The sequence below is a fragment of the Onychostoma macrolepis genome, chromosome 09 (genome assembly GCF_012432095.1).
Source record: "Onychostoma macrolepis isolate SWU-2019 chromosome 09, ASM1243209v1, whole genome shotgun sequence".
NCBI classification, from domain to species: domain Eukaryota; kingdom Metazoa; phylum Chordata; class Actinopteri; order Cypriniformes; family Cyprinidae; genus Onychostoma; species Onychostoma macrolepis.
The window spans coordinates 4,983,564-5,004,432 of NC_081163.1; the positions used below are offsets into that span (position 1 = coordinate 4,983,564).

The 20,869-nt window shown below is 35.5% G+C and overlaps 2 protein-coding genes across 10 annotated transcripts in view; one reads left to right on the forward strand and one right to left on the reverse strand.

Moving 5' to 3' along the window:
* lrp2a (low density lipoprotein receptor-related protein 2a) overlaps positions 1–5,820 on the reverse strand; it is a 109,024-nt gene extending 103,204 nt beyond the window's left edge. For 7 of the 8 annotated variants that reach the window (XM_058787765.1, XM_058787761.1, XM_058787760.1 and 4 more), the window contains exon 1: positions 5,716–5,820. In XM_058787765.1, the coding sequence (XP_058643748.1) occupies positions 5,716–5,818 (103 nt within the window). In that variant the 5' untranslated portion in view covers positions 5,819–5,820. Of the gene's footprint in view, positions 1–5,561; positions 5,691–5,715 lie in introns of those variants that run through there. The other variant, XM_058787758.1, reaches the window with a different exon arrangement.
* A 1,560-nt stretch (positions 5,821–7,380) lies between these two features.
* Positions 7,381–16,742, forward strand: zgc:172182 (coiled-coil domain-containing protein 89). 2 transcript variants are annotated; one of them, XM_058786064.1, is made up of 8 exons: positions 7,759–7,777; positions 7,876–8,063; positions 10,697–11,169; positions 11,511–11,641; positions 12,342–12,478; positions 12,878–12,954; positions 13,473–13,572; positions 13,654–16,742. In XM_058786064.1, exons 2-8 carry the CDS (start codon positions 8,004–8,006, stop codon positions 13,738–13,740), a joined length of 1,065 nt encoding a protein of 354 aa, XP_058642047.1. In that variant the 5' UTR covers positions 7,759–7,777; positions 7,876–8,003; the 3' UTR covers positions 13,741–16,742. The 2 variants fall into 2 exon arrangements, with proteins under 2 accessions (XP_058642046.1, XP_058642047.1); XM_058786063.1 differs by having other exon boundaries at positions 7,381–8,063.
* The last annotated feature ends 4,127 nt before the right edge of the window (positions 16,743–20,869 follow it).

A 20,869-nucleotide genomic window follows, 5' to 3' on the forward strand; every position in this document is an offset into this window, starting at 1 on the left:
AAAAAATAAAAACAATTAAACCCCACAACAAAATTACAAAAATTGGAACTAAAATTAAGTTGGCAACAAAAATACAAAAATAAAAGATTATTCAAAATAGTAATATTATTATATATACTAAAATAACCTGCAAATGAATTGTTTTCTCTCTGTTTAACAGTACAAGTCATCTATACAACCTATCAGTCGTTGCCAAGAGACGAAACCTATCCGCCGAGTGCTTGGAAAATAAAGCCAGTGTTTCCTGACGGTATCAGCAACTGGGAAAAGCGACAGGTAAAGTGAACAGCGGCAGGCCTATCCTGTTCCTGCACTCAGCAAAACAAAGCATTTAGCCCCGTCATTTCCTGGGGTGTCTTTAAAAGGGTTTTATTTGGACGTCTTAACTAAGATTGCGCGAATGACAAGAGTTATGCGATTGTCCCGGCGGGCCATTGTCAGGACAGCGGCTTGTATTATGCAAATGCCGTCCTCCTGTTGATGGGGTCTGCGCTTGTTTTTCCTTCCTTCATTAATGTCTTTGCTCACCCTGTTTTGTTCCGTTCGCTGTTTCCTTTTTTTGCCCCCCCTCAGTCCCCGTCTCCTCTCTGGGCATGTCTTTTCTAATTAGCCAACTTAAACCCTCAGCAGGCAAGAATCCCTGAAACTATCTGAGGGGAAAAACAAGGACGCGCCAACGTCAGGCCACAAAGAGAGTGCGGTGGAGGAATTTTCATTAGAATGAAGCCTCCCAAAGGCTTAGACCCCACTGTGAGACCACAATGGCACAATGGCCTGGCTGGCGGGGCTGCAGCCCCATAACTGAAAGTGTCAGCACGCCAAAAGGCCCGATGGAGACGGATAACAGAATGGGGGAATACAGTAGAGCTTCCTGCGAGAAAGAAAGCCGAAAAGAGGCCCATCCTCCTCCATTCTGCCATCCCTCTTTCCTTTTAAAAAAACTATAGGCACTTGCCAGCCACTAGCAAGCCCCCCAAAACATCTCTGTCCAGTCCCGCGGGGGCCATGGGAGAGGTGCCGCTTCTTTCATCAATGCCGCCTTGTTTTGGGGGGCGGCCGGAGTGAATGCATGCGCAGGAATGGCTGGCAGAGCCCAGCGCCAGAGCTGGCCGGCCATACCGCGGAGCCGAGTGCCGCAGCCCGTTTCATATGGAAATGGACGACGCAGAATGCAGTCAATTGCTTTACAACTGACTTTGGCTCGCACGGCCTAAACGGAGTCGTGGAGAAAAGACCTACTGGTACGCCAAGGCGGCTTGGCATTGGTGGCGAGTGGAAAGGAGGCAAACATAGAGTCGGGAAGCCTATTAAACCATTCAAATTGGCGAAGTTGACTGCCATTAGAAACTTTAGAACGAATTTGCAATGTGTTAGACCGAAACATCGTCCAAATTATTTGTACTTTTTGAAATAATCAGCACCAATAGATGCGTTAGTTCCAAAATCTACAGGCAAACGTCGTAAATAGCGTAAAAATGAACAATAAACAACATTTTTATATCATTTTATTTATCTAATTTGAATCTATAAACATAATATTCACCGCTAATTAAAAAAAAAAAGCATTAATATGCAGAAATGAACATTAACCTATATAAATGCTGTAAAAATGCTGTTAATTTAGCCAGAGATATTAGAGTTAATTAAAATTAAAACCATAAAAAAATTTAAAATAAAATAAATTAAAATAAAATATTAAAAATGCCAAGTGCCAAGGCAGCATTTCTCATTTATGTTTAGTTGAAGTAATGAAATAACTAAATATAAACTAAAACTTAATAAAAGCCATATAAACATGTTTAAAAATATAATAAACAGACAAAACAAAAGTAAAATTAAAACAAACTATTAAGATAAAATATTAAAATCAAATCAAATTCTAAATATTAACAAAAACTATATTTCAATATAGCACTGACCTTAGTTTACAGTTTTTAAATCATTAACTAATGTTAAAGAATAAACTATTTACCCAGTGTTACCCAGAAATTTTAATCCATTAAAGGAATATGATGAAAATACATTATCATTTACTCACCTTCATGTTGTTAAACCATAAAAGAAGTTATTTTGAAAGTCAATGGGGCCCAAAACAACACTGAACCCCATTGACTTTCATACTGACTAACAAAAACAGCGAGACATTTTTAAAAAACATCTTTTGTGTTCATAGAAGTAAGAGATTTATGCTGGTTTGGAATGACATGACGGTGAGAAATTGACCACAGGTGGTTCATTTTTGGTCGCTTTTAAGATACAATGATTTACAGCACACACTCCCTCAATCCAGTGTCATCAAACGTGAACACCGTCACACAGGCCTCTCAGCTTTCAGATGGCATCGCGGCAGTGACTAATACGGCCAGTGAGGGTGCTGTTTACACTCAGAGGATTAGAAGTCTTCATTAGTGCCAACTGTGTTAACTTCTGTTCCTGTTTCTAATACAGCAGCCCTGTCGCTCAAGGACTTTTACCGGAAAGGCCCAGAAGCATGTGTGAGGTTTAAGGAGCACGTGCAGAACAGGAAAAATGGGATTTCGGTATTTTATCACTGTTCGAAATGCAGACGTCATTACTGTTTGTTCACACATTTGTATAATAACCTACACAGAAGAATGAACACCAAACACGCGTCAAGCGGACGTGCAATTCTTTCAAGAACAATAAACAATGACAATCTGAAAGTCGTGCTACTTAGCAGGCACATTTTCTCACTCATAGCTGTAAACTTTAAAAAGATACCTAAGACAAGAAGAGCCTAGTGACTTTTGAGTACAAAAGTGCTCCTTCATTCTCTGGCACGGTTTTAAGACGGCAAGAGTGGCAACAGTTACTGCCCACTTTTTAAGCAGCCTTGGTTCTTTAAGCAATTTTCCTATTCATTTGCTCCATAACAATTTCAAAGTATTCTTCAATAAAGAGTTATAAGCCTTGCTTCAAAGCTTTATTATGTTAATATTTCAAATATCATAAAATCTTCATGTCTTATAGTCTCATTTAGTAGAAGATTAGAGCTGGATGGTAATATAGTTAGATTTTGCGACAATATAAACAATTAAATTGAGATTTCCTGTATATCTTTGCTATATGTCTAGTATTTCTACGTTTATGAGTTTGATAAAATTGGATGCACATTATACACAACTTTAAATATTTTGCCGGGCAATTATATAGTTTGCATTCTGTGGCAATGAGTTATTGAGTTGAGCTATGTAGTATATATTGATTTATGTAAATATAGTTACATTTTGCGACAAAATAAAGTTGAGATTTGTTACGTAGTATATACTGCTTTACGTATGTGTGCGGATAAAGTTGGATCCGACTTAAAATGTATTTCGTAAATATATTGTTTATATTTTGCAACAACATAAATATGCAAAGTTCATTGCAAAATTATTAAATATATAGAACATATAAATAGTTTGAAAGCGTTTAAAGACGTTATCGATAAAAAAAGATAACTTGTTTCCACCATGGGATGCTTCTTTTTATCTCACAATTCTGACTTTTTATTGCAGTTCTGAGGGGAAAAAAACAGAACTGCGAGATAAACACAGAATTGTGAGATATAAATATGTATTTGAGAGAAAAAAATTATGAGATGAATTTTGAGATAAAGTTGCAGTTACTATTCTCATTTTGTTAATTGACGGCAGAAAAAAAACTGTCGCAAAATGTTAAAAAAATAATTATGAGTTTTTTGTGAGAATTGCAAAAAAAAAGAGTCAGAATTGTAAGATTAAAAGTCAGAATTGCCTTTTTTTTTTTTTTCTGTGGTGGAAATGGGCTTCCGCAGATGTTTTAAAGGAGTCAAATGTGTTTAAGTTATGAACTTTAAAGCTTGCTGACAGCCAGGTTCAGATAAGATCCTCTGTCCAGCATCAAACTGATTTCCTCTCTTGATTTCGTGCATGGAAATCCTGTTACAGATCATGAGGCCCCTCACTGATCCACATCTGATTGAGCCTACTGAATGAGATATCATTGTTCGCTGATCTTCACGGTATTGTCTGCACTCATGGCTGCACATGATAAAAAAAGGCCGCTGGTGAATGTGACACCGAGTGAAAGTGTCCTTTTAATCATTACAATCTAAAGACGGCTAATACGTGACTAATGAAAGTGAAAAAATTGAAAAAAACAAGTTATAAATCAGCATAATCATCACTTTTGTAGGTAATGAGTAACACGCTACTGGCTGTAAATATTAATGTATACAGGACGGTTTCACAAGTTGGTTAATAAACATGAACTGAGGTGTCAAAACTGTTTAGATTGTGCCAGCTCAGGTTTTTTTTTTTTTTTTTTTTTTAAAAAGCCCAAATTTGAATTAAAATGCATGCTAAACAAGGTAACAAGTAACTACCTTTAAAGACCCTTGACCCTCAGGTCTGAAACTGAGAGCTTGAGGAACCAACAGGAAGTGAAGCTCAGCGGATTAGAGAAAGTAACCTGTCCCCCCTCCATCAAGACCTTTTTGGTCATTTCCTCCGAAAACACATGCTGAATAAAGCTGGATTACAGGAACTCATTCCTGGCTCGCATTTCTGAGGAGATCAATCAAGGCAACGGCCACAAACTTAAACCTGATGCAAACATAGCAGAACGAAATCCCAAAAGACTGTGTGAGATGATGTGATTTTGACGCCTCAAGGTCGCAATGGTCAGTGAACTGAATTTAATTCGCTTTTGTTTAATGCAACCACCCCAATTCTCCCTATAAACAATACACAATCTGCAATGACTTAATCTCAATAAAGACAACCTCAGCTAATTTTCAACAGAGTGTTTCATGAGCAGCAATGGTCGTCTTGAGCGGCAGCTGCAGAGTAATTAGTTGCTTGATTCACATAAGAAGCTTACATACTAAGGGTTGGGCAAAAAGAAAGCAGATTACATTTCGAGAAGCCCTAGCCATGCAACCACACAGAGCAACCTGTTGCTGTCAACTGACTAACCGACCGCAACGCCTCAAACTCTAGCTCCCCTCCACAGCAGACTGGTTAAGTCTTTTAGAAACAAGCCCGAGCGCAGAAACGTGTTGAATTTGCTTTGTACCAGCAGCTTGGGGTCTGCTAGAGATTGTCTTCAAGTCACATGCTCGTCTCTGTTACCTAGCAACGCCAAAGCCCATGCAAAAGTTCTCCGAGAACCTCAAATCTGTCTGAGGGAGGCTTTGTGCGCCACAGCAACAATGTGTATAATATTTACCTTACAACTATTTTCTTAAACAAACGCACGCTTGTTTTGTTTTATTTCCACGATCCTGTTTTATTCCGAGCGCAAATCCGTTCATTCTAGCGTGCATAAATAACAACGCCGTTATTCGCACGAATAAATGAGCGATTGTTTATTTTTCAACAAACTCTGAGAATCTGCACTTTTTCCCCCCAGTTATGTTAGGTCAATTAAACCTGAATAATTGTGATATTATGCAGAGTTACTTGCCCGTTATGTCTATTGTTAGAAAAAAAAGTCCATTAGTATATGCACTAAAGGGGACCGTATCTAAAACAAATATGATACGAAACAAGTGAATCACAAAAGTCGCAACGTACCTTGACAATCGCAATGAAGCACGCATAAAGTTATAATGAGGAGAAGTTGGAGGTGCATTGTGACGCACGGTCCCGGCTGGTGTGTCCAGCCCCTCATGAAGCCGGCCAGATGGAGCTCTTGGGACTGAGATGCAGTGAAGTGGCTCTTACTCACTTGTCCTGGGCTGATGAAAAAGGGCGTGCACATGACGCTCCCCCCTCGGCTCGACCCACAGGATCAAATCCTTAACTGGCTCCCAGGAACCTGTTGAGCTCATTGACTGGCCTGCATAATGTGTGCATGGTGCAACAGTCACAGAATGTGAAATATTTACAAATCACTGGTATTATTGCTGTAGTAATAATAATAATTGATAATAAGTATAGTCTAATAAATATTATTATTATTATTATACATGTATTTTATTTACTGAGACACCTGTTGCTGCTTTGCATGTTTCCTGATTCTGCAACAGAAAGAAGGTTGAGAAATTGTTTGAACACTTTAAATATATATATGTGTGTGTGTGTGTGTGTGTGTGTGTGTGTGTGTGTGTGTGACCCTGGACCACAAAACCAGTCTTAAGTGTCAATTTTTCTAAATAAATAAGATTTCCATTGATGTATGGTTTGTTGGGATCAGACAATATTTGGCCGAGATACAACTATTTGGAAATCTGGAATCTGAGGGTGCAAATCAAAATATTGAGAAAATCGCCTTTAAATTTGTCCAAATGAAGTTCTTAGCAATGCATATTACTAATCAAAAATGAAGTTTTGATATATTTACGGTAAGAAATTTACAAAATATCTTCATGGAACATGATCTTTACTTAATATCCTAATGATTTTTGGCATAAAAGAAAAATTTATCATTTTGACCCGTACAATGTATTTTTGGCTATTGCTACAAATACACCCCAGCAACTAAAGACTGGTTTTGTGGTCCAGGGTCACATATGGTGTAGGATTTACTGTAGAACTCTAAAACAAAAGAGACGGCAAGTAACACATTGACTTAAATGTGAAATTTTAAAGTACTGAAAGACTGAAATAGTATTATCTTGTAAAACGTTCTACAATAATCTGTTGGAGAAGGGAAAAAAAAAAACATGTAAAAATGTCGCACTGTAAAAACGTTCATCTTTATGTTTTAACAACATCAGAACCGACTTACCACCTCTTCATCAGTAATGCACTGCAGACTCAAGCTTTTTTAAGTTTCCAATTTAAACTTGTGTTTGATTGAACAAATAATAGAAATGGTCAGTCAGCCTATTCATTTTCTAATCTAATGACAGCCTTGTCAATAGACTACTCAAATTTGAGAAATATTGTGTCAGTAAAGTGTACATCATTGTCATTCCAGTTTAAGGCGGTCAGACTGGTGATCAGTCGCCTAATAACGAGCTTTCACCAGTTAATGACCAGCTTAAACCAGTTAGAAACCAACTATGTTCCAAAACGCAGCTACCATCCACTACTGGCAACGGACATCAATAAAAAAAATAAAAAAAACATGATCAACCCCTCTTTTTAACAAATTAATTTGCTTTAATTAATTGTAACAAGTAGAGTCTGTTGTGAAACCACAGCTTCTAAGTGTGGACGCTTGAGTCAGTATTTTTGCTATTATTTTTATTGATAATAACCCACAACTGTGTCTGATTCTCAAGATTGAGCACAAGTTCAAGTCATCCAAGAGCGAAATAATGCAGAACACGGTTTTAAATGTGTTACTTAAGGTCAGTGAGTTTCTATAAGGAGTCAATCGGGCAAGTCAAAGATCTCATGCTTAGCTAATAAGTGAACCTTTTGGGCCAAAACTAAAGTTTGATGTGTGTTAAAGTGAACCTTTTATGCCCAAAACTTTTAATGTGATCCTCAATTTAGGATTTAAGAGCTCCCGCTGAATAAATCATTTTAAACCAGGCGAAGATTTTGGCTGGCTTCGCAGTCTGACTAGCTCTTTTTTTTTTTTTCAACATAGCTACAGCTGTAGATTATAACTTAACGTTAATCAAATCGACTCTTTAGTCTTGACTCTTCTGATCAATCTAATGCAAATGTGTAAAAACAAGTCTGCACCTTTCGAACCAGTGTAAACCAAAGAGGAGTCGTGGCGACATCTAGTGGTACAACTCGAGCACTACACCTGCTTTTTCAGCCCAATCTGCTTAACCTGAGGGGGAAAACACACAACAGACGTATCTAGATCAACAGGACGTGTTATAAATGTGAGTCGATTTTTAAAATGCTGAATTACATTCTCAAATGTAGTCTATCGAAAGAGAAAAAAACGCGAAATAATCGCGACAGGATTCGCTGTTGCTAGGGGCAACCGGGGAAACTTTGAATAGCATCAGAAGCCGTCGGATCACTGCAGCTCACTGCGGTCGAGGCGCCTTTGTGAAGAAACCTGGGTTTGTTTTTCTGCAAAAACACAGCCTTGGAAGATTCAGCATGACGTCTCCTCAGAAAATCCCAATAGACCTCAAAACGATGATCAAAGACACTAAACAGGTATGTGATGTTCATACGAAACTGTTTACGCCCATTTCTGCAACTGACACGCATGATCTCTGTTCGCCTGTCAAGATCCATCAACCACCGACTGTTTTGATTTTGTATTTGTGATAAAATCGTGATTTGAAACACATAATTCGCCCAAACAATAACAAAGCAACTGGTGGCGCACTACTAAAATACAAAAAATAAATAAATAATAATAATAAAAAAAAAAAAAAAAAAACGTTTTTTTCCCCACCGAAATTTAGATTTACTTCATTTTTAGATTGAATTAAAAGTTTTAAATTTATGAATTAAATGTTATAATACCTGAGGCGTGATACTCGCAGTTTGTGAGCTTTAAAACCAATAATCTGTGTCAATCTTGTTGTCACATTATTATTATTATTTTTTTACCCCATTTAGGTTACTATATTTCAAGGAATTTATGTTACTTCTCCCACTTCAGTTTCGTTGACAAACACCTTGAACATTTCCACTGATACTGCTTAAGAAAATAACAAAATAAATACAGTTCATACCACGCATCGACTTTTTGTCATAACATGCCACAGTGGCGTCACACTGAATGGGGTAAGTTGTCACAATGGGCATAAATAGCATAATACAAGCAAATGCAAAGTGTAACTTACAAAAATAATAAACCATTGTTTTGGTCAAAAAAATTACAGTTAGTACGCAGTATAAAATTATATTAATAATACTTATGTATTTAAAATGTGACAACTTGCCCCAACAAATCCCTAGTTATTAAAACACAGATCACAGATCATTTAAAATCTGCCATCATAATATATTTTGATTGCTTGCTTGCTTGCCTTGTGCATCCCAGTGTGATTGTATTGTTAATTTATCTAATAGAGCAGCCTAGGCGATAAACCTGGGTCACAATCAGTGCAAAAAAAGGAGGGAATTTTATTAAAAAACAAAACAAAAAGAAAGAAAAGAAAAAGCGCAGCTATCAAAAAGTTTTTCAAATGAAAAAATAAACAAGCAATCGTGAGAAAATGGGAAAATCCATGAAAACTTGTAAAAATACCTGATTATAATGTCTCTCAAATATAATAGAAGCCCTTGATGAACAATTACTATCAAAGAACAAGATTAAAGAGAGAGAGAAAACTCTCCCAAACATAGATTACACAAACAGGATATAGACCTGACTCTACCAAAAGCATAGAAGGTATTAAAAAGCAAAAAGACAAACCTCAGAATAATATGCATGATTTTAAAATTAACATACAGTTGTATTTATAACTAAACTAATAAACAAATGAATCCACAAAACTATAACAAAATGACGTGAACAGGTGAATGTGAGCCTCCCTCCTGACTGAAATGGTACAGTCCCATTTCCTGCTGGAGTGGCAGAAAGGTGGTGCCAAAGCCCCATCTTCCCTTTTGCCTGATTTTATCTGAAAATACATCCATCAAAAAAACTGCAACCACTTCTGCAATTCTACAGCTGATTTGTGCTCTGTAAAAACAGATTATTAAGTACTGTTTCTCTCTGTATTCAAAATATGACATACATTCTGTATACACTACTTTTTTTTTTTTTAAGCATATTAGGCTGTACACTTTATAAAATGTAGTTTTAAAGGGTTTTAATTCAAATCCATGCTAATACCTAGATGTTTTTATTACACAGGGAAACATTTTTGCCATTTTAACAGGACCAGTCATCAGATTATTAAAATGTTCAGCACATTACATGCCCATTACAGTTTGTTCATCTTCACCATTTTACAATATGATGATATTAAAGTTTTTGTTTGGAGGATTGAGAAAAAGGATAGTAATTTAAAACTTTAAAGACAAAGGTTATTTTTTATTTATTTATTTTTTTTTTTGCTGTTTAAACCTCCTTGGTTTTTCAGTTCATTACATTTGCACTATAAATTGCAGCGTTTTTATTTATTTTTTTAATTATAAGAGTGAGTAATAGGCTGATTAATCTGCGATATTTGACCTTTTTCGGACATTCTGCCAACAGCTTCAAATTATAAAATATTTAATTCAAATAATTATCAAATATTTTTGAGTAATTGTAATAAAAAGTGTTATTTAAAAAAAAAGTGTATAATTCACCCAAAAATGAAAACTGGCTGGAAATGTACTAATGTAGCATTACAGCACTCGCTCACCAATGGATGCTCTGCAGTGAATGGGTGCCGTCAGAATGAGAGTCCAAACAGCTGATAAAAACATCACAATAATCCACAAGCAATCCACACAACTCCAGTCCATCAGTTAATGTCATGGGAAGTGAAAAGCTGTGTTTATAAGAATATACACAGATCAAGCACCGTTTACAAGCAAAGCAAGTGATGTAACACTAAATTTCCCCAAATCTATTCTGAGGCTGAGTACAATTTTTGGAAGAACTATTCTTTTAATTATATATTGTATTGGGAATTGTATCAGCCATTGGGCAAACTTTTATCTAAATATTAGTATCAGGCTTTAAAAAAACATGTAGAGCCAATTCTCATGCATCTGATGTAACTTTCAGAATTGCTTCTTAGACCATTTCAAAGCAGAAATCGCTTTTTTAACATGATGACTGACTGAAATGAAATCGTATTAGCACAGGTTTAACCCCAGATCTTAATCTTTCCTATAAGGATATGGATGATGTGCACCAAGCCCTGGAAAAGCTCAGAAGTCTCTCCCAGGAAGAAAGGACAGAGGCAGACGTGCTGCGATCAAGAATCGACGAGCAGTCGACTCTCATCTGCATCCTGAAACAGAGAGCAGACGAGATGCTTCTGCGCTGTCAGGCTCTGGAGAAGATCAACGCCGAGCTGGAGAACCTGAGAGCCAATGTGCAGCTGGAGCTGGAGAACGAGAGAAAGAAATCTGAACTGCTGGAGCAGAGATTCATGCACCTGGCCTCCAACCACCGAGAGCTGATCAACTTCAAGAACGAGTACAAGAGCCAGAATGCGAAGCTGGAGAAGGAGAACGAGAGACTCCGAAAGGAAAATGAATCGCTTTTCAGTCAGGAAGTGCAAGAAAAAGAGAAGACCATCCTCAAACTGACTCAAGAGCTCAAGGAATTGGCGGAGCAACATAAGATACTAGAAACAGAGTATCAGTAAGGAACAGTTCTCAGTTTCAGTCTGTTCTGGAAGTAAAAATTCTCCATAGAGAAATACATTTTTAATGATAACATCCCTTAAAAAACAGCCAAAATTGACACATTTCTGGTCAAAACTACACTAACAAAGAATACATAATGCTGAAGAGAGACCCACCTTTGTTTTTGTTGTTTTTTTTGTTAAGTTTTCATGGACTCGTGCTTATTAGAACAATTTACTGATTCATTTTTTAAAATACATATGGAAAAAAATTAATGGGAAATATACTTCCAGAACTGAAAAAGTGGATGAAAATAAATACAGTAAGTATTTGCCAATAACTTTATGATCCCAACAGGGAGAAAACAACGGGTTTCCAGATTAAACTGAAAGAACTGATCAACCTCCATCAGATCAAAGAGGCGTCCTTGAAGAACGAACTGAGCGACACACAAAAACAGCTGAAGAATGCTGTAGAGATGTGTGCAGGTATGTATTCGGCATTATACCAAAACCAAAGAATAATAACAAACTATTCTTCAAATAAGAAACTTGATTGTAGGTTTGTTAAATACATAACTGTAGTTCAAGTTAAATGACATTTAAAATGGTGTTTCCCAGTTAGGATTGTGCAATAAATGCAAATATTAAAATGCAAACAATATAGTGCACCTTAGTATAGCAAAATAATTAGCTTCTTAAATACTAAAATAGCTTCTTTTCAAACAGAAAACATGAGAAATATTTTGTTGTTGATGTACATTCAATCAAACTCTACAGTGTTTTGGTTTACATTTATCTAATAAACCAATTAATTCATTTTAATGCTTGATTTTAAGGACTATTTAGTTCACTTTTGTAAGCTAAACACTTTTGATACTGTGTTGGGTTCCATATTATTTTAGTTTTACTGAGATACACTTATAGTGATTTTTTATTTTATTTCAATTTTAGTTGAGTAATTTAGTTGTGTTTTTTGCATTTTATTTATTTATTTATTTTAAATGTCTATATAGTTTTTTTTATTTCAGTTTTAGTTATATTAGTACATCAAGCTAAAATGACTTTAATTGAGGTTTTGCCTTGGCAACTAGATAAACAAACAAAAAAAAAGATAAAGTATTTTTGTGTAAATTTGTGTAGTTGTCCTCGTACACTGCAATACACCTCACACATTTCTTTCCAACAGAGTTGGATCTCAAACTAAGACAAACTCAGGAAAAAGAATCAATGAGGGAGACAGACACTCAAGAGAGACTTGAGAAACTCATGAAGGAAAAGGATGAGCTTATTGATCTCTCAATGGAGCGTGGGAAAATGATACTGGTAAGCAATGAAACAAAATGTTCAGATTTCACCAGTGGCCATACGACCTCTTTTTCCTGGATATGTCCAGCATTTTTGATTGCATAAAATGTCAAGTTTTTGGCTTTGTTTGCCTACTGACACGCTCTCGGCAGTCCTCATACGTTATATGTACGCATATTTGCATTGCTTTGACCGTTCTGCGTAGATCCCACCTTCTCGCATGCCACGATTGGTCGATTAAGCACAATGCCTGCATGCTATTGGTCAAACTACTTTTTACCTTCAGCAAGTATGAAGGATCCCGGCCAGGACACTTCTGGGAAAAAGAGGATGTATGGTGATTTCATATTAATTATCAGTTACATTACTGTTTGTTTTCAGATGGAGTTATACTGATTTCATTGTAATGTTTTAAAGGACAAGCAAGATGAAATTCAGGAGCTGGAGCGGAAAAGGCAGGAAGCTGAGAACGGCAGACTAGATGCAGAAAACAGGTATGAATCTCAAAACACATAACAAGACTTTTATACATAAACACTAGACTTTTTGTATGCATAACACATGCCATGTTTATTAAAGGAATAGCTCACCCAAAAGTGAAACTTTCATTATCTTTTACGCAGCTTCAAGTCATTCCAACCCTTTCATTTGTTTCTTTTTTCCTGCCATGAAACATAAAATTTGATGTTAGGCAGAATGCTTCTTTTTCCATTTGAGGAAAGTACATAATGAATAACTGTCAGGCTCAAGAAAGGGCTATAACAGTATGATAAAGGCAGTCGTTTTTAGGTATAAAGGTAGAAAGAACATAATATATAGCCAGAACGGCATAAGGGTAAATTTTAACGAACTATTCCTTTGCCATAAACCAATAAGACAGACAAAAGATCAGTTCAGGATACCTGACTTTCTTTATCACTTTGAGTTTCCATTCACACATGAACTGACCATTATCCATAAAATAATGCATTTGTTGCTTAGTTTGCCTTTCTCATGTTTTTTTTTTAATCAGGTTTGAAAAGGAAGCAGCAGCTGTGAACAGTGAATTAAGAGTGAAGGAACTACAGGACGCCTTAGAGAAGGCAGAGGACACCTGCAATGAGTTGAAAAAGGTCTGTTAAAAGAAAACCTGCATGTATATTGGACATTTTGATCTCAATGGCATATCAATGTTTTTACATATCACATTTTAGGAGTTTGAGGCATTTAAAAAGCACAGCAGAGAACTGCTTGGAAAAGAGAAGGAGTTAAACTGCAAACTTCGCCACATGATCATCTGAGCCATCCATCCCATTCCATGTGTATCATCAAAATCAGCCATAATATAGCGAAAACCATTCACTTGCTGATCTGACAGCGGAGCTGGCTCATCGCACGTGGAGTGGTTGTATATAATGAACCAGAAGACAAGGGACAAATTAGATTTTTCTTAAGAGAACGTCTTCCGTCAGTAGGAGGCAGTTTATAGTATTTCTGTAGGGAAAGGTGAGTTTGATTAATAGGTTGCAAATAGGTTGGCTAAACTGTGACTTTTATAAATAAAAATTAGCATTTTTAAACTTCCGCTGTGGTTTAGCGTCGACTGTCACAGGCTCTGTCACGATTATTAGAAGAACTCCTAATTATGATTCATTGAAAAATCTCTGATCATTGTGAGTCTTAAATTCAAGCTAAATATTGCCTTTCAAATAAGGGAATTTTTGAACTAATTTGCAAATTTAGAAGATTTTCAACTTTTTTAGCTCTCTCCTACCAAGATGATTATATCATATGATGCTTATCAGATTATTCAGAGTTTCTGCAGGTTTTATAAAATGTCTTTTTAAGACCAAGTAAAGAAAATGTATGGAATAATTTAAATGGAACACAATACATCAATACTTTGTGTTACGCTTCAAAGTCTGAAAATACAACTTCCAACCAATCTCCATTACTCTATATTGATTTTTAAATCAAGATACAAAATGACATCTTATGTCTTGTTTTATAAGAAACTGATTTTGTTTATGATTAATATGATTAAACAAACAAATGTCTGCCAGTGGGCTCAGAAAAATCAACATAATTTAACATTGACAGATATTTGTTCATGTTTTGTTCATTTTTGCAGTGCAATGCAACATTTAATGGCTTGACTTTATGAATTTATGACGTTCTGCTCCGATTTAAGACTTTTTTTAAGGACTTAATTTGTGGAAGGACTTTCTAATTAATTAGAATGTTCAAATTTAAATGAACAGTTCACCCAAAAAATAACATTCAGTCACTATTTACTCACCCTTTTTTGTCCATACAATGAAAATAAATAGACTCCAATGGTGTTTGGATTTCACAATTCTTCAAAATATCTTCTTTTGTGTTCTTCAGAAGAAAGAATTGCATTTGCATTATTCCAAGCATTTAAAACCCCCCAAAAATGTTTAAAAAAAAAATCATATTAAATTAATACAAATCACCACTATTTGTATGACCGTTCAGAACTGAATCATCGTGACAGCTCTCTCTAATATGCTCATCCGTATATGCAATAAATTGGACTGTTCTGTATGTAGCCTCGTTCCTGAGAAGATAAAACCATTCAACTGTGTTAGTAAAAGCTCTCAAGCCATATAGCACGTAGAAATGCAATGCTCACCTTCCAGTTCCACCATGTATTCCTCCGTGCTCTGATAACATAACAGAATGAAACTGTGTCCCTGTCAGGTAACAACAGCATGTCTTCTGCATTTCTAAATGAACAAGCTTCGGCATAAAAGGACAGTATTTTGCTAACGTTTTGCTCTTTGTAATTTTTAGTGTAGTAATGTTAGTGTCTTTCCTGAACTAATTTGTGGTCAACTAACAGGTAGTTTGCGTAATTGTATAGTGGTCATCCGGTCTGCATCTGTATATATGTTTTATAGAACAGAACATCTGGAAGGATTTCTAGATGTTCACACCTGATAGCATGTTAGTCTTGAGTTAACTAGTTAAAGGTGTTTTCATTGCATTTAGTGATGAAATATTTTAGTCCTAATTTGAGGATATTTAGTCATGTAGCAGAGCCTTTTCTTCTCCAGAAATGATGGTCCTTCTAGGGTGTGAACCCGAGAACTAGCTCAGATCTTTAACCTTTAAGGTTAGGTATGTTAGTCCTTATATCATCCGTGTGAGTTTTTAATGATCGTGAGGTTGCGGTCAAAATGCTGGATTCCTTTGTGTTCTCGTAACTGCACGTCGCCGTAGTCTGTGTCACCATTTCATGCATCTTATCAAGTTGAGGCAAGTTTGCATCCGTGCCATAACTGACCAGTGCACCTGCCCTTTGATTGCATTTGACCTGGTCAGTGGTTCATCACCCCATAGCCATGACAATCTTTTTCCTCGGAAGTGCTGCGAATATGGGAATTGCCTTATATGGGAATCACTGGAATGGTGTGAATGACTCTGTTTCTGTGACCTTTTTTGTTTTTTCTGTTGTAATCCTCTTCAAACACACTGATGTAGAGAGGACTTGACTGTTAAGATCATTTATTTTAGATGATAGATATGTAAAGCATTTCGAGTATAAATAAAAACAAAATGAAAAGTAAAATTTTTTGGAATTGTTTGTGGTCCTCCATCCTTCTTATAAGAACATCCCTGAAAAAAAAAATGTCTTAAACCGGCCTAAGTTGGTTTGCGAGACTTGAGGCTGGTTTTAGAGAAGTTTTGAGCTCTTTTTTGGGAGATCAGCTCTTTAAGGTTAGTTTCAAAATCCAGTTTTTTAAGTCTCATTGTTATAATGATTCAAGCATGGTCTAATGCCAAAGTATTGCCAAAACAGCAAAAGGATGGATTATGGTGTCGTGAGGCCCTTTTTGGACCCCCTTTTGTCATATTGCTTTTATTATGTCTAAATCATGAGATTTAAATATGAAAAGAAATTATGTATCGCAAATGATGAACAACATAAAATCTGCAATAATATTTTTATATTGTGCAAATAGTCAGTGGCACTCATTCAAGTTTATTTATTACATTTTTTTTTGGATATCAATTTTATATCTGCATTTCTGGGTGTCAGGCCATGGTATTCTCTCAGCTCAAGTACATACGCAATACAACTTTTAGCATTGATAGTAATAAGAAATGGTTCTTGGACAGCAAATCAGCATATTAGAATGTGACACTGAAGACTGGAGTACTGGCTGCTAAAAATGCAGCTTTGCATCACAGAAATAAATACATTTTAAAATATATTAAAATACAAAACTGTTGTTTTAAATCCTAATAATATTTTACAATATTACTCTATTTTTTTTGTTTTTATCAAATAAATGCAGCTTTGGAGAAAATAAGAGAATTCTTTCCATAATGTGTCCTTGCCACATAACTTCCTTAACGAGCCACCACCATTTCCGAGTTTCCAACTTGTAATTACGAGCTTAACAAAGTTGTGACACTTTTTACTAGCTGGAAACTTATAATTATAGTAATTCCAACATAACATAGAAGTTTACATCCAGTTTTTTAGCTGTACCAAAACAGTCCATTAAGTTGCTTGATATTGCAAACTGCTATTTGTTATCATATTATTTTAATATATGATTTTAATCATAAACACACTAGTCTGTATCGCAAATTCTTAGTTATTTACCTATAGGCCTAGTGGCTAATAAATCGAATGTCTTGCACATTCACAGCGAATAGCTTACTTCCGTGTTGAAAAATAAGCTGGATAGTGGAGCTTGAATTGCAAACTAAAATGGTGATAATGTTGGACCACCTCCTAAAATGACAGCTGCCCAAACTTACATTTCTGGAAAACTCCCACCACAAATGATGGCCCCGCCCACAGCTGAAGCCACGCCCCAGCAGCTGCACTTTCGCCCAGACTCTCACCTGACCAATTGCTGGGTCGTTTCCTCACCTTTGATGCTTATTTTTAAAGAAATGCCGCTTTAACAGTCATTCCAGTGTGTCGCTGTTCATTCCCACCACAGCTGGGATTTCTAACAATGGAAAGAGCAGAGCAGTTACTGAGCGCTGCTGCATGCCTTTACTTGATTTACTCATTCTTCAGAGAAAAATGCATTTGCGGCTGAGCTGCACCTTTAAGATTGCCTTAGTCCTTTAGGTTAAGAGGATTGTTTGGCTTTACATTTGAGAAACAAAATGTTCATTATTAAATACAAATATTTCGTTACATTGATGAAAGGTTTGCTCATTTGGAATCATTTCGTGAAAATGCCAAACACCTTTTTTGTCAACCAAGATTTGTCAATGATAGATGAGATGAAACATTGTGATGATAATTGTTTTTATTCAAATATACTGAATTTAGGAATAAAGATGTATATAAAATCTGTTCAAATTCACTTGTGGATTTACTTCGTTTTGACTAAGTCAAAATATTTCAGTCATGTTGTGAATCCGCTTTTTCCCTAACTGTACTAAACAAACGACGAATAACAAAAGCATAAAGATTCACAACATTATTACAATAGTGTACTCTTATTGTTCATTTATGTTAAATGGAGATGCATGTTTAAATTAACATGTAAAGTGCGTTTAATATACTTCTGCATGTTTTCATCCATGACCCAGCTAACAAAAATATATTCTACATTTACATTTATTCATTTAGCAGACGCTTTTATCCAAAGCGACTTACAATTGTGACCCTGGAGCACAAAACCAGTCTTAAGTCGCTGGGGTATATTTGTAGCAATAGCCAAAAATACATTGTATGGGTCAAAATTATTGATTTTTCTTTTATGCCAAAAATCATTAGGATATTAAGTAAAGATCATGTTCCATGAAGATATTTTGTAAATTTCTTATCATAAATATATCAAAACTTAATTTTTGATTAGTAATATCCATTGATAAGAACTTAATTTGGACAACTTTAAAGACGATTTTCTCAATATTTAGATTTGTTTGCACTCTCAGATTCCAGATTTTCAAATATTGTCCTATCATAACAAACCATACATCAATGTAAAGATTATTTATTCAGCTTTCATGTGATGTATAAATCTCAATTTCGGAAAATTGACCCTTATGACTGGTTTTGTGGTCCAGAGTCACAATAAGCGAATTTGTTTTTTTTTTAAAGATGAAGTCAAGTGATGATGGATAAGATGTTCTAAGAACATTTTGCTAATGTTCCCATTAGGTACTGAAAACCAATTATTAATTTTTTTTATTAATTTTTAATTTTTTTTACATTTTTCAAAAACTTTTTTTCCCCCCTTGGATATACAAAGGGAATGTTCCATTTTATCATTTGGCAAATATTATAAGAATGTTGTCTCTGAATGTTTTCTGAACACTATGAAACAAGTTTAGAAATGTTAGACGAACATCCAAATAATGTTTCAGAAAAATAACATTCTATAAACAATGTATAAATAATTTGTGTGTGTGTGTGCTAGCATTTTGAGAACATTATTAAACACCAGAAAACTTTCTAATACATTCTATAGTAATTCTATAGTAATTGTCTAATTAATACATTCATATAGTAAGAATGTTACTGGAAGAGCATTTGTTCAGAACTTTGAGAGAATCTAGCCAAAGTTCTTAGAATGTTATTGCTGGGAATATGTTATTTACATCATTGACTAAAAACAGATGCCATTTTAGGTGAGTATAACTGACTAAAATAACAAATTTGACATGATGGAACATAGACTATATTTAAAGGATATTTCCGCCAAAAGGCAAAAACTGTCGAAATGAACACTGGGGTCTTTTCTTAGGAGAACATCTGAGAAGAAAGAAACTTCTGCTCTCCATTCTTGTTGCTGCTGAGATAATGAAGAGATTTCTTTTCTGATTTCTCACATTCATAGTTTTCTACCATAATACCATTGAGAGGGTAAAATGGGTTGCAGAAACAAAGCATTCCAGAGTGTCAGTCATAGCCTGCGGAGTCTGAAACTGAAATCCCTGTCACCCACAGCACAGCTGAAGAAAAGAGCCTCGGCTTCTGGACATGCAAACACTTGTATCATACTTGCACTTTGGTCACAGGTCACATACGCTCACACTCGGGTCAGAAACCAACCGGGACTCGGGGGTGAAATGGCACCAAAAGTGATAAAAATGCCCCAGATAATATATACACTGTGCAAACATTCCTCTTTTCTTTTCCTTTTTTGTTGCCATACTGCTATTTTTCTGTTTGTGCTGTTTTATAAAATGTACAGCTCTCTCTGTAAAGTGGGAAAATGGTTTATTCTCATTCATTTTAATAATATATGTCACAGTTTTGTGAACATCTGTTTCTGTTTTGTTAGTCTTTTATCAAATAGTGCTTGAGGCCATGCATTTGTTTTCTTTTTTGTTTTTTTGAAAGAAATACTTTTAATACTTTTACTTTTATCCAGTAAAGACACCTTTCTAATTCTATTTCAAATAAATGATGTTCTTTTGAACTTTCTTTTCATCAAAGAATTCTGAAGAAAACGCATTACAGTTTACACAAAAATGTTATGCGGCACAGCTGTATTCAATATTGATTATATAATGTTTCTTCACAAGCAAGTCAGCATATTATATATAGAATGATTTCTGAAGGATCATGTGACACTGAAGACTGCTGAAAATTCAGCTTTGCATCACAGGAATAAACTAGATTTTAAAATATATTCAAATAGAAAACAGCTACAATATTACCGTTTTTACTATATTTTTAATCCAAAAAAAAAAAATGCTGCCTTGTTGAGCAAAAGAGACTATAGTTTTGTGGAAACAGCTCAGTATGTCTTTCAGAACGGCAGGGATGATCTCACGTTCTCACATTGTGGTCGTATTTTAGGCCAGTGCAATACCCTGATGACCTGGACAGAGGGACGGGACAATGCTAAAGAAAAGACTAGATAAGGTCAGGCCCTCTGATCACCATGACAACCACCGTAGCATCTAGTGGAATGTCTGAAGAAAGACTAAAGACTTGTAAAACTAACTCCACCCATATTCCCCTTTGTTTGCCTCGTCTCATATATCTTGAGTCTGTCTTGTTGAATAAAAGCTCAAACCAGCAGTAGCAGATCAGCAGAATAGTTCTGTCAGTATCTGTACATCCAAATCTCTTTTCAAATTCATCATGAATGATCTGGGTCCAAAAAGCAGAACAAAAGCATAAAAGTCATCCATATTAAGACTCGTGCGCTATATCGCATGTCTTCTGAAATCATACTATAGCTTTGTGTTTGAAGTTCAGCAGTTCAGTTTCATGAAAAACTGTGATTTGGTTGACAGACTTTTCCTCATTTATGCCTTTAATGAACTTAATATAATATTTAGGCTTAAATTTAAGATTTATGTATTTGAATTGCATATAAAATGTCCATCCATTTGGATTACACAGCTTTAACATGAGCTAATAAACTTAATGTGATGCATATTTGTGTATTTCTGCACTCAAAAAAATCATGG